Source organism: Phacochoerus africanus, chromosome 1, assembly GCF_016906955.1.
Source record: "Phacochoerus africanus isolate WHEZ1 chromosome 1, ROS_Pafr_v1, whole genome shotgun sequence".
Taxonomy (NCBI): domain Eukaryota; kingdom Metazoa; phylum Chordata; class Mammalia; order Artiodactyla; family Suidae; genus Phacochoerus; species Phacochoerus africanus.
In genome coordinates, this window is record NC_062544.1 from 246,695,804 (window position 1) to 246,718,728 (window position 22,925).

General features: G+C 35.5%; 1 protein-coding gene across 2 annotated transcripts in view; it reads right to left on the reverse strand.

Annotated features, from left to right (window-relative positions):
* The window catches only part of EPHA3 (EPH receptor A3), a 351,366-nt gene that overhangs the window by 109,235 nt on the left and 219,206 nt on the right, over window positions 1-22,925 (reverse strand). For both annotated transcript variants that reach the window (XM_047794345.1, XM_047794355.1), the window contains exons 4-5: window positions 14,527-14,682; window positions 13,510-13,845 (exon numbers count right to left, since the gene is read on the reverse strand). In XM_047794345.1, coding sequence (XP_047650301.1) covers window positions 13,510-13,845; window positions 14,527-14,682 — 492 coding nt within the window. The remainder of the gene's footprint in view (window positions 1-13,509; window positions 13,846-14,526; window positions 14,683-22,925) is intronic.

Sequence of the window (22,925 nt, forward strand, 5' to 3'; positions counted from 1 at the left end):
TAAACTGAGAACTCCTTGAATATAGTAGCCACATCTTAATTATCATTTCAACCTCAGTGCATTCAGCATAGTACCTGGTTCATAATAAGTGCTCAGTCAATGCTTACAGAACAACAACAAAAAGCAATTAGTAATTAAATGTGTTATGTATTGCCACAGAAACCAGGAGTTATCTAAAAGTTATTTTTATCTTCAAAAGTACTAAATGTTTCAAACGTTTATTAATGATATTACTACCAAATCCAGATCACTTATAAGCAGCAAACACTGTAAGTGCTTATGTAGGCAACTGTACCTGTCTTCACATCATGGAGACATAAGCCTTAATTAATAAATAATACAGCTAAGAGTAAATCTATCCAAGTTCAGATAATTTAGAAAAAAAAAAAGACTTTTTTCTCTCAGATCTGTTAAACTTCATATACTTTCTAGAACTTTACTTTTTCTAGAAATTTATATTTGTTTTGAGATATCTATAAACACACAAACATACAAACACAAACGCACACATATCACGCATAAGTAACAAGTTGCTGCAAAACATAAGTTCTTTAGTTGTTTTTGTTTTTTGTTTTTTTCCTGTCTTTTTGCCTTTTCTAGGGCTGTTCCTATGGCATATAGAGGTTCCCAGGCTAGGGGTCTAACACCAGAGTCACAGCAACATCAAATACAGATCCGAGCCGCATCTGCAACCTACACCACAGCTCACGGCAACACTGGATCCTTAACCCACTGAGTAAGGCCAGGGATCAAACCTGCAACCTCATAGTTCCTAGTCGGATTCATTAACCACTGAGCCACGATGGGAACTCCTATCTAGTTGTTTTATATTGGGTTTTAATAAGGACATCTATCTTCTATTCTTATTAATAAGAATTTATGAAAATAGCTTAGAATGGAAACATATCAAGTTAGATGAGATTAATTTTTTAAACTTTTCAGGAATAAAGACTTTAAATTAAACCTTATTCTTCTATCATATCACTTCAAATCAAGAAAGGTGTTTCTCCTTTAATGGGAGGTGATGGTACTAAGCAATGTATTTCAGATGTCAACTGTGAAAAACCTTTTTTTATTTTTATTTTATTTTATTTTTTGTCTTTTTAGGGCCGCACTTGCTGCATATAGAAGTTCCCTGGTTAGGGATCCAACTGGAGCCAGGTTAGGGGTCCAATTGGTCCGGCCTATGCCAGAGCTCATGGCAACGCTGGTTCCTTAACTCACTGAGAGAGGGATCAAACCTGCAACCTCATGGATACTAGTCGGGTTCATTACCACTGGGCCACAATGGGAAGTCCTCAAAAACCTTCTGGGAAACATTTTAATAAAAGGAAAATAAAACAAGCTCTACTCAGTAAAAGAGAAATTGTCTCTTTCCTGAGGATGTTGGAAATCTGTACTCCTTCTTAGAAGATATACACAAAATTATCCTCCATGGATGGACAAAGATGGAAAAACTCTGCCCTCAAACTATATTCAAATAACATGCTTAACCAAACAAGTAAAAGTACATGAGGTGCAATATGTTTCTTTAATGCGTCTGTAGTGAGCAAAACTATTTTTTTGGAGGGCATTTAAAAATTTTTATTTTTGGAAACATAGTCAACTTACTAAAGTGTATTTTAAAAAGAACTAAAATGTACTTAAAAATATTCTAGTGATTAAAAGTAAAAGGTGACAATTTCCTAAGTAATTGCAAAATTTTGGGGTTTTGTCATAACATGGTCCTTGGTAAAAGCTTATTATTTTAACACTTTATCCTGAATGATTGTTAGAATATTAATTTGTCACCTGATTCTTCCTATATCTCTGTCTATCTCTTCAATCTTTATAGGCATTCTTTGCATGACTATCCCTAATTATTCTTACCATCCTTTTTATTTTATGGATGTCTTTGGGTCTTCTCCTAGCCAAAATCTCAGAGTATACCCAAATATGTCCAACTGCCTATCAGATGTTTCCATTAGGCCTTCTCATTGACACCTCCATACTGACACTAAGTTAATATATTTATAGACATAGGTGTGTGTAATGAAGGAAGAATAGATTATTATATTGGGAGTTGTTTTACATCATACCTATGAATTCCAGTTTTGAAAGAATTGGAGCTTAAACCACTTACATCAAAGCAGAGTGTTTCATAGCTTGACTTCATGTATTTTACTATTTTTTCATCTTTTATAAATTTTTTTTAAAGGAGTGTCTACTTCTTCCAGCTAGAGCAAGATCAGCAGGATTATGTTTGACACAAGGCTCAGTATTTTATTTAAGTGCCTCAGTCCCATACACCTGTTCTCATTTTATTTAGTCTTCACAACAATCCGTGTGAGTATTATTGTGTCTGTGTCAAAAAGGAGGCAAAGACTCCAGGTTAGTCCAATCCCTGCCTTAAACTCATTTTTAACACATTTGGGAGTGAATGCGTCAACAAATCAAATTTAAAAATAAGAATTCTAGTCACCTCACTGTTAAGTGGCCACATCTGGATTTACAATTGGACTTTTGACAACTGTGCTGTACCACTTTGCCTTTCAAATACTGTTTTTCTTCCAACCACACTTGTTTCAATTATAAGTAAAACTTAAAATCAGTAAATACTGGACTATGTTTCCATGGATGCATGATACCTTTTATATCAACTTAGTTCCATAGAATATATAACTGGAAGGAAACTTAGAAATTAGTCAGTCCATGTTTAGTTTCACAAAAGAGATAAAACAATAGCTCTGATAAAAGTGACTTATTCAGAAGTCCAAACCAAAGAGTGGGAACAGAGGAGAGTATGCACCTCTATTGATACACATTCCAGAACACTTTCTAGTCTGACGCACAGCCTCCCCTTTAAACCTATATTTATTGGACAAAACTGTGACAAGAAACAGATTTTTCTTTCTCATGGTTTGTTACAATTATTTTTTCCCTACTGGAATAAAAAATGAAAAGCAGTAAGAGATTAATTCCTAATGATAATATAATTGTCAAGGTAAATGCTTCTAAACAACATTGATTCATAGTAGGTGAAATTTTCCAAAGCTACTTTAGAAGAGTTTTTATTGTTTGGTTTTGGCAAGAAAGATTTGGATAAATAACTTCTCACTAAAGCAATTCAGATTTGGTTTCTTATCAGCATCTCTCCAATCATGTGGAAAAAAAAATTTTTTTTTTTTGGTCTTTTTCTAGGGCAGCTCCTGTACCATATGGAGGTTCCCACACTAGGGGTCTAGTCGGAGCTTTAGCCTCCGGCCTACACTAGAACCACAGCAACCCATGATCCGAGCTGCATCTGCGACCCACACCACAGCTCACTGGCAACTCCAGGTCCTTAACCCACTGAGCAAGGCCAGGAATCGAACCCGCAACCTCATGGTTCCTAGTCGGATTTGTTAACCACTGAGCCACGAGACGAGAACTCCAGAAATTTTAATTTCAAAGGAAAAAGAATACTACCATCTTCAGACCAGGTAGTCACAATTTTACAATAATACAGTAACCATCTTTAAAGATGTCTTTTTTCAGTCTTAATTATGCAAAGCCATAGAGTAAAGAATATCCTAACAGTTAAGAGCAGTAACTTTGGAGTTGTAAAATCATTAACAAGGCATTTAACCATTTACAGTCATATAAAATTACTGTTAAGGATTAAATGATATAATTATATAATAGTGCAGTGTTAATCATATCAAGAGGATTTAGATTGGCAATCGCTGCTGTTGAAATGACTAGAAAATTTGAGCTTCCCATTTTTGGCCTCACCATTCTTTGGTTTAGTGTGAATGTTACAGAATTTAGGGCCCCAGCACATGGAAATGCCATTCCTAATAATCCCATTAATTTGAATACTTATCACAACAATTTTATAACAGATGGCAGTAAAGTCCCTTGAGGAAGGGGTGCTTTTTTCCCAGTTTGGACAATAGTGCTATATTGATAGGATTATAAAGTCAGAATACTGGGTTATATTACAGGTTTTTTTTGTTTTGTTTTGTCTTTTTGTCTTTTTAGGCCTGCACCCATGGCATATGGAGGTTCCCAGGCTAGGGGTCGAATCAGAGCTATAGCCGACGGCCTAGCCACAGCCACAGCAGCGTGAGATCTGAGTTGCGTCTGCAATCTACATCACAGCTCATAGCAATGCCGGATCCTTAACCCACTGAGCGAGGCCAGGGATTGAACCTGCAACCTCATGGTTCTTGTTGGATTCGTTTCTGCTGCACCACAACAGAAACTCCCATATTATAGTTATTAACACAGAGATAGTATTTTTGAATTCACTGGAATATAATTAAGTTCATAAGGAAAGAATCTGGCTACTGGTAATAAGACTCTTGCTTTTAAAAACAGAGCATAATTTCCTTCTAAATATTTGCATTTATTCATTTTCTGAATTATTTGCACATATTGCAATTATTCCCTAAAGATCTTCTATATTTAACTTAACCCTAAAGGGGGAGAATATATTAAAAGATAAATGACTGTCTTTAGTATGTTTTGAGACTAAAAGTGTTCTGCTTGGGAAACATTTCTATTGTATAAGTATTTTTTGCTCTTAGAAAGATGCAGTGAAGATGGCATAAGTTAGCATTAAACGCCTATTTTTTAAAGTTATTTTATTTTATTTTTTCTTTTTAGGGCCGCACCTGTAGCATATGGAATTTCCTAGGCTAGGGGTCGAATCAGAGCTGTACACGCAGCCTACACCACAGCCACAGCAACGCAGGATCTGAGCTGTATCTGTGACCTACACCACAGCTCATGGCAATGCCAGATCCTTAACCCACTAAGCAAGTCCAGGGATCAAACCCACATCCTCATGGGTGCTAGTCAGGTTCATTATTGCTAAGCCACTATGGGAACTCCCTTAACCTTTATCTTTTATTTGAAGTATAGTTGATTTATAATGCCTCAAGTGTACAGCAAAGTGATTCGGTTTTATATATATATATATATATATATATATATATATATATTCTCTATATATATATATTTTTTCCTATTCTTCAGATTATTTCCCATATAGGTTATTAAAAGATGTGGAATATAGTTCCCTGTGCTATATAGTAACTTATTTGGTCATTGGTATTTCTGGTCTTGTGAGCATTTTTTAGAAGCCAGAAGGAAAAGCATGACTATAATTCTGTAGACACATGTCTGCTCCATTCACTGTAATTGTATTAAGGATCAGAAATGAAGACAGGATGAGAATTCAGTACAGATCCTGGAACCCCCAAACCATTTCCATTTGCTGGTTTTCCATACAGTTGTGGCTTTAAGCTCATGCAAAGGTTCTGAATAACTGTCAGGACAATATACAGCTCTGCTTTTGTTCAGCTTATTGCTCATGCTGCAGATATGTAACATTCCTCCATACCAGCCTGTGATGGCTGAAAGGCATCATTAATGTGTTAAATGATGTGGAATGCTTCAGGCACACTATGACACATCACTGCAGAGTGATATTCCCAGATGCACAGGTCTCTGCCTTGATTTCAAATTGGAAAGAAAGAAGCTAAATTATTACCACACAAGCAAAATGCACCAAGAAAATTGTAGTGTATATATTCACTTGTAATCTCTGGGCCTGATTCAGATCTCACTTGTTTGTTGAGAGAAATGAAAGAGTAAAGCTTCCATCTTAGGCTTTAGTAATCGTACAAGTAAAACAACAAGGGGAGAATTCATCAGAGTGAATCACTGGAACCTTATCTCCACTATTTTGTAGTTGATTTTCATTATATTTGAACTTTCTGATACTCATGCTACAAGACACCTTCCTTCATGCTCTGAAAGAATGCATGCAGATGCATCTGGGGTCTAGTTTACCTCCCAGGGTACATAATGACATGGCAGCAGACACTTCTATACAGATTCTATCAGTGAGTCCATTATTTAACAGCAGATCCAAGCTCTACACTTTTCTATTTTTATTTTGAAATGTTTGCTTCCTTGGGAATTCTAAAGCCTTCCTGGCTGTCTTTGACATGAGGCGTTCCTCTGTCATATCTATATATGATGCTTCTAAATCCCAAAGGCAACAAGGTGGATAGAGGAAATATTATTTCAGAATAAGGAGTAAGGAAGATTTTTAAATATCTGCTATATCAATGTATAAAAATTAGACTGGGTTCTAAATGTAGCCAAAGAGCTCTGATAGTTTAGGATTCATTTTAAACATTGTGTATTATTTATTCAAGACATATTAAATTACTTTTTTTCTACTAATAGTTGCTGTTACCTTGTTCTGTGAAATAGCAGGTCACAACAGTACAGGCAAATAAACTTTTTAAGGTCCTTTAGAAAAAGTAAGTTGACAGGAGTGCTTAAATGTCAAAAAAAAATTTATTGGTTGATTAAAATTATATCAATAACAGAATTCTAAACAATAGTCCTAGAATCACAAAAAAGAAATAAAACAGGAAAACTAATGACTGGATTTCCATTTCAGTCCCTTCACATGATGGATAACAATTTTCGACCAGAAGAAAAGAAGAGATTTGTCTTTCATCATTAAATTAAGTGGATGATAGAGGCTATTCTGTTTAAAGCCAATGCTAGGAGTGTTTCCTTTATATTGGAAAGTTTCTAAGATGCTATCTTTGCATAAATTAATGGTCTGTCAGCAGAAAATCTGAGTGAACATAAGTTGAGTTCTCTTTTTTAAAAATAGTATTATTTACTGCTCATTTTTCAATGGGGTGGTAACTGCAAAATTCCTAGAGTGATATCCTACCCATAAGTGCTGACTTCCTTTCCCTTCATATTTTATATCTGAGCTTTTTTTGGCCCAGCCTTCCTAGTAGCCAGGAACTCAATTCCAATACTATGATATGAACATATATTTCCTTTTCTTTACACCTATCTAATTTAGTTCTATTTTTCAAGGTACAAGCATATATTATAAGAACAAAATATGGGGCATTCAGATGTATTTATTGATCCAATAACCCTTTTTACAAATAGCTCAGTGGAAAGAAGTTGCTGAGTAGTGTGATATTTTGATTAATTAGTACATGTTAGGAGTTCCCATTGTGGTGCAGCAGAAATGAATCTGACTAGGATCCATGATGATGTGGGTTCCATCCCTGGCCTCACCCAGGAGTCAGCTGGCTAAGGACCCAGCATTGCCACTAACTGTGGTGTAGGTTGCTGTGGCTGTGGCTGTGGCTGTGGCTGTGGCCCACAGCTATAATTCTGATTCTACCCCTAGCCTGGGAACTTCCATACGCCCTACCTGCGACCCTAAAAAGCAAAAACAAACACACACAAAAAAACATGTTAGTTCCAATTCCCATTTATTTTGAAATCTCAAAATACTTAAAAGAGAACTACTGTAATTCATGGTATTTATTTATAAATGTTAGGACCAGGAATTTTAAAATCTAACACTAAGTGTGGAGAAAAAGGTTTGAAGATCCAAAATAATTCAAAGAAAACATCAGTGGCATGTGAGTACTTCTTAAATTTGGAAGATGAACTAAAGATGATTCCAAGTGTTAGAATCTGGTAAACTTGGGAAAATGGAGGTTTCATTAGTAGAGAGGAAAAGAAAAATGAGAGAAAGTGTTTTGAGGGAGAAAGTTTTCATTTTTGGATGGTGGACATTTCCAGTAAACACTCACTCATTCTTTCAATAAACATTTGAGTGAATACAAAGTACTACAGGGCATTGTTCTAAGTCCAAGAACCACAAATGTGAACATCAGACAAGGTCCAAGCTCTTAAATAAATTTACACTCTTCTGAACAATTCCATTCATTTCAACAGAAAGACACAAATAGGAAATTACAACTGGTTCTCAGGAGGACCCTTTTGTAGAGGGAGGACAGAAACCAGACTGCATTATGAATGAGAGAACAAAGAAAGAAGCAAGAATTACTTTATGAAAGAAATCTAATCTTAGATTGAAAATTAGGAGAAAAACAAGATGAAATCATGAGGAGTCAATTAATAATGTGCAACACGTGTGTGTGTATTGTTGTTGCTACAGCTGCTTTCATTTAATTATGTATATCTTCCTCCAAGATGAAGAAAAACCTATGCAACATAAAATGCAAAGAGAAAAATCCAGGAAAGTGTTTGTCTAAGATTCTGGAAGGGAAAGCAATCTGCTTGAGAGCACATTCTTTAGAATCAGGAGTCAATGGGGGTTAGTGACGACAAACAGGAAGAATAAGATTTAGAAAAGCTGGTGAGATAGCACTTTCCTTTCCTTCTAAACTTGATGGTCTTAAAAAGTTAGGAGGATCTAAGGAAAAAGCACACTCCAGTGTATCGCCTCTACACAATACTTCACTTCTGGTGCCCAAATGTATGGGGATTTTCCCTACACCACGCCATTCTGCAACCCCAGCTAGATGTCCTACAATTCAATTCAATTCTGATACTGTCTACCTAGATTTAACATCTGATCCCATAGGTTAAGGGCTCAGTCCCACAGACTTCTCCAGCCCCTGGAAACACTAATCTCAAGTCTAAATTGTTATCTGTGCTTCTGATCTGCCAGGTATAAATCAGAGGTTTCCATGACACCCTCTTCACATTCAATTAGTATATTAGAGCAGCTCACAGAACTCAGAAAACATGTTACTTACTAGATTTACAGTTTATTATATAAAAGAATGCAACATAGGAACAGCCAGATAAAGAGAAGAATGGGGCAAAGTACTGGGCAGGGAATTTCCATGATTTCTCCAGACACATCACCTATGAGCACCTCTACCCAGAATCTCTCTGAACCATGTCCTTTGAGCTTTTAAGGAGGCTTCATTGTATAGGCATGATTTATTACATCATTAACTATTATGCTTGAACTCCATCTCCAGCCCCTCTACCTACCCAGAGGTGAGGTTGAGAAGTGAAGTGACTAAAAGTTCCAACCCTCTAATCATATGGTAGGATCTCTGGCAAACATCCACCATCCTTGGAGGCTTTCCAAAAGTTATTTTCTTAGCATAAACTTAGATGTGATTGAAAGGGATGATTATAAATAACAAAATATACCTTTCTTTCTCTTATCACTTAGGAAATTCCAAAGGCTTTAGGAGTTTTGTGCCATAAACTGGGACCAAGACCAAATACTTATTTCTTATTATAAATCACAATATTACAGAAGGGAAATCATTTGTGTAGAACGAGAGAGTAAAGGATAAGTTTGGGGAAGAGTGGAGATGATAAAGAAGCTCTCTTGCAGAATACCCCTAAAAAGCTATGAAAAAAAGACTGAGAAGCGAGGATCAGGTGTTTTGTAGATAGTATAGGTTGCAGTAGATTTTCCCAGTAGGCAAGCACCCCATCTATCTTCAAGGCAGTATTTCATCTGGAGCAATATGGCATGAATCAAAGAATGGCAGAAAGAATACGAGAATAAGAAGTGGAAAATGGAGTTAGAGTTGTGAGACAATAGTAGAATTTTCATCACTTGAATAAATGTTGAAAATGCTTCTTTGATCTCAGTTTCTATAAAATGGGGGTGGGGTGGATCTCAAAAAATTGAAAGCCTATGATTCCTCTGTTAGTTCCCCTTCTCCTTATCTGAGATTGTTATATGCTATACGATAGTGGAAATAGGACAGATTCTATGATCGAGGTTGAGAATAAACAGAGATGAATATTCCACTAGTAGAATGATTTTTTTTTCAGAACTAAAAGGTAAACATACTCATTCAAAGAAGAAAAAAAAGAAGAAGCAATTTACTCCAAGGTATAACTTCACAGATCTTTGTTTTGCAATCTGTAATTCTTTCTGTACATGTTTGACTGATGGATTCATGGATACAACCTTTATGTAGAGACCATGCTTTTTATCTCACTGACATACTTTGTGAAAATATAAAGAGCTGGGGACTAACATCCGAACGTACAACACAATCCTCTACAATTTAGAAGGTGCCTTATCATGTGGTCATCACATGGCTTTTACAATGTCATCAAGAGAAAAATCAACAAAGTCAATCTTACAAACTAAATTAGAAGGAACACATTCATGTTTCCCCTTTATAACCATGTCAGAGATAGTAAGGTTAGGAGGAATTTAAATAGCAGGCATCATATCTGTCATGGCCATATCTTTCTAGGGGTAGGGAGCTCATTTCTCAAGGCTACTAGTCCATTAACCTTCACAAGAGCAAAAATAAAGCAAAACAATGAAACACTCTCTGGAGAAATGATATTGCTTCTAATCTTGGTTATATATCTTACCAGGGGGGATTTGAAGATGGAACAAAGACCTCTACCTCCCAAGGCACACGAAATGATACAGAACCCCTGAAATAAATACATAAAATGCCTTGTGGTGCATGTTGTAGATAAATTTGTGATTTTTCTGAAGAATGAGAGTGGGGTTAGGGAGAGTAACTGATATCATTCCCACTGAACTTCTGTCTTACCCTGTGATTTGTAACTGGGAGGCCAAAGCAGCAACCCCATTTATTTTTTAAAGTCCTGGCTGGCTCTTGGTTGCCACTTTATTCATTCACTTTATATATCTGGAACTATTAGTTTCCTGATAAATGCATTGTCAGAAAGCCGGAGGTCAATGATAAGAGAGGAAATAAGGAGTTTTGCTTGTTTTTATACATTTCTGTTTGAGTTAGGAGATAATTATAACACAGATTGATGCTCCTATTTTAAACAAGGTAGTAAATCAGAGTGAAATATAGGATTTGAGAAAGCCATTTACCACATAATTATAATTTCTTAAAACCCCTGGGCTCACTGAATATGAGAAGCTATAATCATGTGATCATAGCAATAGCATTACTCATCTTTTTTTTTTTTCTCTCATGGAAGACAGTTAAATAAACCTAAGTTACAAATCTTTAAATATTATTAGTTACAAAGTTTAAATATCATTAACTGAAGCAAAACAAAAGCATACGTTGCTTGGTCTGAGATCTAGCTTCAAGGTTACAGATTCAGTAAGCAAGATTAAATAATGATTCAGTGCACTTCATTAAAAAGACATGTCTTTTCCACACATAAACTTCATTTATCACCATGAGACAATGTAAAACTAAAAGAATTTCATCAATATAGGAGCCCAGAAAAAAAGTGGGAACAAAAGAGGGACTTGGAATCAGGTAGAGACACATTTGAACAAGGACTCCGTCAGAGGCTATATTCAAAATGTCTCTCAACTGGTATGGCAAAGACATGGATCCCTCAGAGGTTGGAAGAGTTCCAGCACAGGGATCTGAATACCTTTCTGATGCCAGGATTTATCCTCTGGTTACTGGATTTTGGGGGGAGAAGAAGGGATACTGGTCTGGAGACCTCTCTAATGCCAAGATTTATCACTTTGGTTGCTAGATTATGGGGAAAGGAAGTGTGGGACCTGATATACTGGGTTCAGGGGGCTACTCAAGGTACTTGAGGAATTAACCAGCACAGATGTATTTCTATACTCACCTGCAGAAGCAATTATATTTGCTTCTAACCAGTATCAAAGTACAAAATTTTAACAACCAACAGAGTAATACTGGTGCATACTTGATAAATATTATATTAATTTTGCATCATGTGTAGTTTAACTACCCTCCCTGAGTCAGCCAAGTGAGAGAAAAAGTGATAAATGAGTTTAGAGCTTATCATACTAAGCAAAATAAGTCCGAAAGATAAAAACAAATACTATATGACATCACTTATTGTGGAATCTAAAATATAATAGAAATGAACCTACCTACAAGACAGAAATAGACTCACAGATATAGAGAACAGATTTGTGGTTGCCAAGGGAGGGGATGCAGGGGAGGGATGGATTGGGAGTTTGGGATTAGCAGATGCAAACTACTAAATACAGGGTGGATAAACAACAAGGTCCTACTGTATAATGCAGAGAACTATATCCAATATCTTGTGATAAACCGTCATGGAAAAGAACATGAAAAATAGTATATATTTGCATAACAATTATTTTGCTGTACAGCAGAAAATAACACAACATTGTAAATCAATTATGCTTCACACAATTTTAAAAATTAGAAAAAAAAAATAAAGTGTTGAGTTTCCTGGTTAGTTATTTGGCTGCTCTAAGACCTCTTCTAGCTAATGGAATTTAGTCATCTCTTTCTCTCTTCTTCTGACATCCAGTATTCATATCCTCAAAGCAAGGAGCAAGTCCTGCCAGAGAGCAGAGGGGTTTCTGTAATTCAAGCCAAATGGAGAAAAGAAGCAGAGTGGACACTCAGTCCTAACTTCCGGTTCCAGGTGAACCCTCCTGGAAGCCGATATGAGAGCTATAGTTCTAGTTGAAACATTCTAAAGGTGCCATCCTGTCTCTTTTCCCCTCTTTTTGGCTCTGATGTTTATTTCTTTGTGTATAAATGATCCAATAATATCTCTGAATTGAATTACTTGAACTGTATCCCCTAATTATGACAGCTTATAGCAATAATTATGAATAATAAATATCTATCAGCTTAATTTTGCACGAGTAGTGTTGATTAGAAAACTGTTTTTTACTCATTCTTCACAGTTTTCACCTTGGAAAAATGACTGTCTTATTTCAAAGGGATATCAATGGTATGTTTCTGTATACTCTGTGAAGTAAACCCTCCTATATGTTTGAGAGAATCATAACTAAAACCTCATAAATAATATTGGACACCAGACTGTTAAAAAAAACTATAGTAAAAAAAAAAGTCACAGAAATTATCAGAGAATTGAAAAACACATAGAAGATTTAAAGGGTGATTGAAAAAACAAGATTTACTCACAGTAAAGAAAACAGAAAGGTGGATGTTAAGATGAAGAAAGGTCAGAAGTTTGTTTTCCATTCCATCTTAAAGCCCTTTGCTTACAACCAGGAAACACAGAATTTTTTATTTTTTATTGGGAGAAGACCATCAGTGGAAAATACAGTTGGTGAAATCACACACACACAAATATACATATATATATATATATATTCATACCTGGAGATTTGTTGGATCAGTAATTCCAACTCTTTCACCAAGACCTGTTTTTACTAAGCTGATCTTCAATTCTGTATTTTTAATTTTTAAATATAAATTGTATCTATTAAATAAAATGGGTTTATTTTCTTCTTTTTTAATTAATCACAGAGTTTTAACTACCTAAGCTATACTACCCAGAACTGCTGAGGACCATAAGATATCTAACTAAATACAAAATCTGATATAATTATAACAAAGATATTTATACCTTTAAATATCTTTCCTGAGCTACAGTCAATGTCAATTAAGTTCACTGAAACAGGAAAATGTCTCAAGGAGCCCCACAAGCACTATCTCCAGAGCCTCTAATGTTTAAAGATTTCAAATTTGGAAGCAATGGTTAAACTAGCTTAAAATCATCTAACTTATATGATTTACTCTCACTTTGAAGAATTAAATTAAGCTACTTAATGTACCATAACTGTCTAAAAGTGATAAAAGAGAATATCCTGGGGCTCTGAAATCTTTTTTTCTTTCCACCTTTTTGTCTACTCTTTCTGTCAAAACTGTTACTTGGTTCTGAGATGGCAGGAGTAGGAAGCCCCCAGCAGGTACTCACCAGCCTGGTTCGTTGTGATACTGACTGCAGCAAATTGTCTTGGTGGTGAGCTCAGCTCTGACACCCCGTTAATGGCATCAATTTCAAAGGTGTAGTTAGTGTGTGCCAGGAGGTCTGTCACTGTCACCGTGGTGTTGGTGAGTCCAAACTGTCGAGGGAGGAAGCGGACATTTGGGCTGCATGGCTCACACTGTTTTACATTCCACCCACATTTTTTACATATGATGTTGAAGGTAACATCTTTCCGGCCTCCTGTGTCCAGGGGCCAACTCCAGTCCAGGATAACGGAGGTCTCATTTATATTAGATATAACATTTCTCGGTGCAGATGGAGGTCCTGCAAAGTAGTTCAACAAAGATTAATGAGCCTCACTTCTGTTTTCTACTACAAGGGAAATAGATAATTTACAATGGAACTGAAAGAGGTAAATAACCATCTTGTCTTTATTATATACTTTTAATTTGTCCTTAGAGGATCCATGAGATTAGAGACACACGGATTCAAGAATACTGTCCTCCCCCAGCTATGAATGGGGGAGTTTTGACTCAAAGTTGAGGATGCATTCACAAAGCCCAGCAAAGGAATTTACCACTAAATTCAATGCCCTTGTGAATAGTTATGAAAACTTTAGTATTAGTTTTATAAATCTTAGTCCCTTTTCCCTATGACCTATGACCAACATGTAACAAGAGGGAATAGAAAAGTAAAAACACAGATCCCATGCCTATAATCTCCCCTATCCTGTCAAATATGATGCAAAATCTAAAACAAGATACAATTTTCTTTCTTTCTAGGGGTCCTGATGCAGGAAATGCTTTAAAAACTAATTCATTTTGTGTGATAAATGTTGCATTTGTGGTGAGCCAAGCATGGAGAATGAAGCAGAGAAAGCTTTCAATTTGCACATGGATAACGAAAGGAAATGGACCAAATACTTAAAAAAAAAAAGCACAATAACAAGAATTAAAAACGAAATAAAACAAACATGGAGGCATGGGTTGCAGCAAAACTACTCACGGGTACAAGCCATGGATGGAGGGTCTTTGTCTGCTCGGAAGTAATTATTCTCACACCTGCAGTTCATTGAACCATCTTCGTGAGTAGAACTGTGAGGTGGGCACTTAGCACACTTCATATTACCATCCGAAGCCTTGTAGAAACCTGGTCGACAAGCTATAAACAAAACGATTCTTTTAAAATTCTGTGATAATTTGGAAAACGCATTCTTGAAAATACGTAAACAGATTTCAGGAGGCTGGGCATGCATTCATGATGAATAAAATCCCTTTTTCTCTCCCAGAATTCACAGAAGCAAATAATGTGGCCCAATGTAGTTTCTCCACATATACGTTTTGAATTTGCACCAAACGTTAAGGGGTGTTGGTGGGGGGGAACCCAGCAAGATTTAGATTACTTTGGCTCTAGAGTGTGATGAAATTTCCAGCTCATGTTTTCACAGCTTTACTTGGCATTGGACTATTTGTGGAGAAAATAAAGCAAAGCCATGTCATCATGCAGCCATTCCCTTTTAAAATATGAGGCAATGTGTACACTCTCTGTACTGTAGTTAGCACTATATTACATACTCGCTTATTTTCTAATTAGTTTCTGTGTGTACAACTTTATCCTCACAAATTGTAAGCAACTGAAAGAAGAAATCATGGCTTTGTCTATATTTTAAGATTCTTGATATATGGTTCTCCTGAACTTGATTTTTTTTTCTGCCCTGACAGCGTCATTCCTTAACTTCTATGGTAATAGCCTAAAAAAAATATTTTAATACATTTCTTTGTCTGTATCTCTAATACACAGGGAGGCATAATTTCTATTTAAACTGGTATACTTGTGAATTGTTACTAAACCTTTTTAAAATAATTATGTTATCTTCTTTCTAGCCATATCTTTGAACGACATTTTCTTTTTAAGCCCAAGGAACTGGTTACCAAATAATGGCTTCAGCTGCCCTTTTAGTATCGGCTCTCTATTTACAGCTTTTAAAGAAATATGTCCATTATAGCATTTTCATTTAATCTGTTATTATAAAATTTAAAATGCTATACCGTTTTATTTGGTCTCTTTTCACATTGAGAACTGAAATCATAATGAAAATCCTAACAAAAGTCCCTTGGCATTCTTTTGAGGAAGGAATTCAGGGCCTCAAATTTTTAATTTTCTTCCAGATAATCTTTGGAGGCCAATAATTTCTTAAGTCTTTAAAACTCAATTTCAAAGCAACATTGAGATTTGATGGCTTAAGTCACTTACTTTTGGAATAGACTCTATAAACTATCTTTATCATTGAATTCCAAGGTTTTCTTACACCAACTTCTTATTGTGCATAACAGCTTATCTGCATTCAAATAACACCGGTGTGAATAGATCTTAACTTTCATAATCACTAAATGTATTCTGAAAGGTAACACAGCTATAATAGTATCGAACATTTCTTAGAAGATAATACTGCCAGGGAAAATACACTGACAATACAAACTATTAGAATAACTTAAAATTATAGTAATCATTAATCTAGTCTTGCTGTTTTCAAGTTCCCACTAAGAATGGCTGCATTAGGACCATATTACATTAAATTGAACAACTTGTGGTACCATATTGAGAGGCATCCAAATACATTCTGCTGCCCTAACCAAACTTGGATTAGGATTACAAACTTTTAAACAGTGTCCTTAAGCACTGGTTAGAAACATCTACTCATACCTCATGTCATATTGCCTCGGGGGAAATGATATCAAGTATAAACAAACTATGCACTTAACTTCTGGTTTCAATTTAGCTCATCACCGAGTGCCTTTAAATTTGCAAGAGGGCATTGCTGAGTCTTTAAAAGATTAAGTTGCAGTGTTTCAATGTACTTTGTTATTTTGTTTGCTTGTAAATTTATCTGAATGTTTTTATTTGAGGCTTTTATTGTTTTCACATCATTTAGCATAAAGGTATTCACTAAACACTCACTTTTTGTTAATACCATAAATGGCTATACTATGTGATGCTTAAAGAAAAGACAGGACAGTTATATAATCATTTAGCTGCAGCGCCACAACACAGGATTTCTGGTAATAAGTTGAAAGTAACTACAGTTAATTAACCTAGAAGTTAAGAATGTGACTCAAACTATTAAGGAGATTTTTTTTTTTGTCTTTTGAGGGCAGCATATGGAAGTTTCCAGGCTAGGGGTCGAAATAGAGCTTAGCCACCAGCCTATGTCACAGCCACAGTAACGCCAGTTCCAAGTCACATCTGTGATCTACACCACAGCACATGGCAACACTGCATGTTTAACCCACCAAGTGAGGCCAGAGATTGAACCACATCTTCACGGATCCTAGTCGGGTTCATTTCCGCTGAGCCACAACAGGAACTCCTTTTTTTTTTTTTTGGCTGTACTGAGGCATGCAGAAGTTCCAGGGCCAGGGATAGAATTTGCACCACAGCTGCAACCTGAGCCACAGCAGTGAGAATGCCAGATCCTTAACCTGGTAGGCCACCAAGGAACTCCCTTGTTAGTCTTGAAGATACAAATGTCCCTAATTCTGTCCATTCCAAAAAAATCCCTTGCCATTTGAAAGCAGCAACAGACATTTAACTAAGGCCACGTGGAGCATGCACTCCATTCTGATTAGGCTGTTGGAAGAAATACACAGAAGGAATCCCATTTGAGAAAGATTTTGAAAAGATGGTAGGAGTTGGCCTATAAGAAGTGTAATTAAATACATAAATAGATCAACACGAAAAGACAAACCGTTAAGTAAAGGAATGTGGTGGGTACTGTCGGTTACATATTCAATATCCAAATCCTACTTCCTGCTTGCTAGCAGAAATCTTGATTTTATTTAGAATTGCATTCTGCCAGGTTACTCCCTAACTCAGATTTCATTGCAAATAGGGATGGATGGCCAAAGTTATGGCCAAGGAGATGGCTAAAGAGATACAAAGAGAAATCCGATGAAAGTCTTTGAGATACCTTTTTTCCTTCTAATAAGATGGTCCAAATGCAACTGAAACCACTCCATCTACATTAGCATTGATTATGAGCATAATGGCTTACATGCAAAAATAAATTAAAGACCAAGAAAATCAGAGAGATGTGTACCCTGCACTTGTCGACCCAGAAAGCACCTATCTCAAAATCCTTTATAGTGTCAGAAAAAGTGAAGTCACTGTGGTCAAAGTTTCTTTTACTTAACAGCAGAAAGCATTTCTAAATGATATAAAAGACAAAGAAAATTCAGGTGAGATGTATTCATTAAGTAGAATTATAGCTTAAAGGAGCCAGAAAGACCCTAAGAAATCACATTGGTCAGTCTTGTGTTCTACATCTGAGGACACTGAAATCAGAATATTTGGTGACACACAGTTAGGGACATACTCTACTCTGCATTCTGGCACTTGGTAGCTTGCTTATAGGATTTAACCACCAATTTATAGATATTCATTGAATGCCAACTAAATTCTGAGTACAACTCTAGGTTCTATTGTAAAATCCTAAATTTAGAAGACATATTTTTGGAGTTCCCATCGTGGCTCAGTGGTTAACAAACCTGACTAGTAACCATAGGGTTGTGGGTTCTATCCCTGGCCTTCCTCAGTGGGTTAAGGAACCAGTGTTGCTGTGAGCTGCCATGTACATCCCATGTTGCTGTGGCTGTGGCGTAGGCTGTCAGCTGTAGCTCCGATTAGACCCCTAGCTTGGGAACCTCCATATGCCGCAACTGCGGCCCTAAAAAAACAAAAGACAAAAAAAAAGACATTTTTTTTCTTTAAGAACTTTCACATATACCATCTCAATTAAATCTCACAACAGTTCTATTGAAATAATCAAGGAATTGTTAATCTTATTTTACAGAATGGAAAACTGAAGCACAAATAGAAAGAGTAGCATACCTAAGAAAAAGAGATTCATAGTCTAAATAAGCAAGAGAATTTCTGCTTTTAATTTTATGTAAATCACTCATTAAAGGCAAATTATTTTCTACCGATTCTAAGCTGTTGGTATGACACTGAAGAATAATCATCTAAAAATTTTTAATACAACACATTTAAACACATGCAAGCCTTTTGCTATTTATTTCCAATAAGATACCAGAAATGCTCTGTGAATTCTCTAGGATTTTCTATGTATTCAAGGTCTAACTTTATTATAAGCAGATGAGCAATTGTGCTTTTGTTGGATGGGCAGGTGTTGTCTGGCAACTTTAAGAATAGGATGACCCACTAAATGTGGGAGGCATACATGTGAATTTTCCTTTTATTGATACAAACGGAATCTCTAATCCTCCGCTCAAACTGTTCAACAGATTTGAGAATGACTAAAAAGTTTATATTCATCAATAAAATTATTTTATTGGTAAGAAATATTATCTTTCAGGGGAAATTCCTTATATAATACACTTACTTTAAACTTTTTCTCACCAATAATATCCCTCTCTTGCAATAAATCAACTTGAAGTTAAATACCTGTCCTTCTATTAAACTGTTTTCATTCTTTAAAAAAATTGTCACACAAAAATTTGAAACTTTACTTCTAAGGGGCATAAATACTTGTGTTTTATTATCTTTGGTTACAGTAGCAACAGTAATGATTGTAATTTGAAAATATCTCCTCCCCTTCCTTGAGTGTAAAACTACGTTTCTCTCACTATGTATTTTTTTACAGTCTGAGAAGGTTTAGCCTTCAAAAAAATAAAACCCAGGAAAGGAATAGAAAGTGCATAAGTTAATGCGTTTTCTTTCTTTTTCTTACTCAAAGGAAGTCGTGGTTAACTTATCATAGAATACCAAAGAACAAAGAACAGGCAAAAACAGTAAATAAATACTGATTCAGATTTACCCAGCTTTAAGTTTTAAAATTAAAAACAAAAACAAAAACAAAACAAAACAAAACCCTTATGCCATATAGTTAAGGCCTTCTCTCTGTTGGCCAGCTACTAAAGCAATATTTAACAAAGGTGGAAATGCACATACTCAAAGCCTGATGCACAAAATGACAGGATTCTAGTTTATATCTTTCCTCAGCTAACCCAGTAGTACATGTTGTTGTCAGTGGAAGACTGGTAAAATTATTCATAGATTTCTACCTCACAGTAGGAAAACCAAAGAGTGATCAAATAGTATAAGACCTTTTAAGTGGAAGCAAACTGCCGCCTTTTGTGTATGTGTGTGTTGATCAGAGTAGGATGATCCATGAAACTAAATTAACCATTAAAAATAGGATACAGCGTCTTCTCAAATCCTACTGGTTATCAACATGGATTTACCAGGAATCAAACTTGTTCATGCAATGTTTGGATTTCATTTATTCACTTTCAAAAAATAAACATGTGTTGATCTCTTAAAATGACCTAGACCCTTTATTGTGTCCAGTCATAGTGATAAAATTCACAATCTCTTTAGAGGAGACCAATTAATTCCATATGGCATTGTTATTTTAGAAATGGATCTTCTCACTTGAGAATGTGAGTAATTAAGACACTTTTCAATACGACATTTTTAAAGTTACTTCCACCAGAAATTCCCTGATTTGATTTCTTTTTATCCCAACACTCCAAGGTATTTTCAGCATCTGATAGTAAGACCTCTAGACTGAGAAAGTGGAAGTGTAGCTTTTGATCTAGTCTGTACTACTGAATTGGTATTATCTCAGTCATTGATGAGTTGTCTTCAAATTTTAATAAGGTGGTTGGGGTAGTGATTTCCTCTTCTAAAATGAGTCTTAAGTTCCATTTTCAGTAATTATTGTCTATTCCCAGGTCAGACTCTGAGCAATATAGAGACAAGAGTTATTTCCTCTTTATTTTATAGGCTCAGTGTCTAGCAAACTGCCCAGAGCCTAGCAGTTGGTGAGATACACTTTTTAAGTGCGTAATTAACTTGCAACCTGTTGTCCTCTCCGGACTTTTAAGTTTCTCATTTATCAAATGATGGGTATTGACTAACTAGTTTCTAAATTGTTCAGGCTAGACATTTTTATAGGTTAATAATTTGTATACCAAATTTGTAAGATTCCTTGAGCTTTCTAAGTAGAAAAAAAAATAGAGCAAAGTATCTTCACTTTCATTCCTGCTTTAAGGATTAAAATTAGCCATTAAAAGTATAAAATCACAAAGGGCAATAAGACAAAAAAAAGAGGTTTTTCTTCTGATTTAAAATAGATATACTTGAAAAGGGAATTACAGAATTTTGCCCTTTTCAGTGTTTTCCTGTATCAGAGCAGTGTGTATTGAAAGGACATGTTAATTTCATGATCAGGTGGACTGAAAGATAAATTGAGTGCCAAATAAATAATTCCCTATTTATACTTTCATTTTACCCAATAGTATAAAAAGTATATTTCATTATACTCTCCCTTTATGTACATTTTAGACAGAGTAGAATGTTTAAAATTTGGGAATCTTATGGAAATTAATAAAAATTAAAAATATTTACATGAATTACTATTTTTAATTTTTTAATGTAAGAATGTGTGATTTTCTTCTCTTTTAGTGATAAGGTAAAGAAGTACAGTATTAAACATGTAATTTAAAAGAGAATACTTTTTCCTTCTGTTAGTTTGAAATAAGGTTTTATTTATCTTTGTCTTTTTAATCTATTTCTTTTTAGTTCCTCGGTTTTAAGTGCCCAGTTAGTGAGAATACATGTGGCTCATTTACTGAGCAAACCTCAAAACTTACTGAAAAACCCCAGGATGGGCCACAGTGAAACAAAAATGATGAAGCCCTTGCCAAATGTTAATTTTCTATTGAGAAACACAAAAAATATGAATAAAATAATAGAAGGAAGCCACAGTAATACCAATTTTCAGTAAATGAATTGGACATATTTTGGGAATCTTCTGATACCATATTTATAAAGAGGTAACAATAAAACAGGAACTAAATACTATGGGTCAGTAGTGGGATAAAATAACAAACTGCCAGCTTTGGAAAAGAATAAAGAAAAAAAGTATGAAATAGGGGGTATCATGAGCACTACCTATACAATGAATAATAATTATAAAAAAGCTTCTGGATAGAATCTTGGCCTCATTCCCAAAGCACATAGTACACTTTCCCTCTAAGTTATAATTGATGGGTTTAAGCTATGCTGATACAGAGAATGGGTAAAGTTACCACAGTGAAAAGAAAACAAATGCACTTAGTAAACCATGGTGGCTACTGTTGAAAGAAAGTAGACAGCTTTTCAATTGCAAAGTGAATTTTGTCTCCAGTTGACTAATGTGGTTGACTTTTAAGAGAAAACATGGTCCTAATTAAGGGTTAAAAGGCTCATTTCAATTTGAATTAACTTTAAATTAAAAAATAAAGCTGTTGGTAAATAGAGTCCTTTTAGTATTCAGACCTGAGCTCTATATACACAGGGCTATATTATCAATTCCCAGCCATAAACACAAACTAATGACCAGAACCAGCACTGACTAAACAGATGATTTCCTGGCCTTGCAATTCCAGGCCTGACAGGGTCTATTTGCCGGTACAAGGTCAAAGCAACTGTTTATTCCCAAAATGAGCTGCACTCCACAATCTTACAGGAACTCTATTCTTTGCTATTTGAATAGAGGTACAATGCTTTGAGCAAGGCAGAGGCATTTCAATACACTGGAAGTGGCTATGTTCAGTCATTAAACCCTGTCTGCAATGTGCAGCATTTACCAAGTGATCAAGTGGTCCCTTCTTCTGTTCCTTCCACTGTTCAATAAAAAAAGCCTAAGGCAAAATGCCACCCTACCATTAAACACAACAGAATCAATCACAATCTAGTGTGGCTCAAAGATAGCTTAGTAACAAGACTTTATTGTGTTTGTTGCTGTTCCACCAGATTTAGCAAGACAGGTGCCAGTAACACTGAAATATGTGCAATGCACGTTCACCACAAAGAGAATGCTAAAAGAGACCCCCGTTCCTAAGGATGTGGTATTTCTCCAGCTTTTCAGTTGACTTCTACTCTCAGGAGGAATTGTGTGTTCTAGAGTAGTGCTAGCTGAGTTTTTCTATTCTAATTATCGATGCCCAGAGAATGAGCACCAGTAATAAAATTTACAAATGCATAGGAATATGTATGCAATGAGCAGGTAAATACTAAAACGGGAAGGAAAGAGGGAGAGAGAGACTATAAAAGAGAAAATCATATACTCAGGACATACTGAGAGAAAGCCTGGAAAAGGTTTTTAGAATTATGCCAGAAGTTTTCTTTAGAACAGAATAGCCCTGGAATGTCTAAGAAAACTATTCCTAGGAAAGGATTTTGGAGGCAGTAAATCACTTCCATGTCTAAATAAACCCTACTACGGATTAGCATTTTCTAAGCTTGGAACTAGATAGAGCTTGGAGATGTCAGCAACCCAACACTCATCTTAATAAGTCAAATTTAGGAGACTAGTATCATCGTCATAAATTTACAGTCAC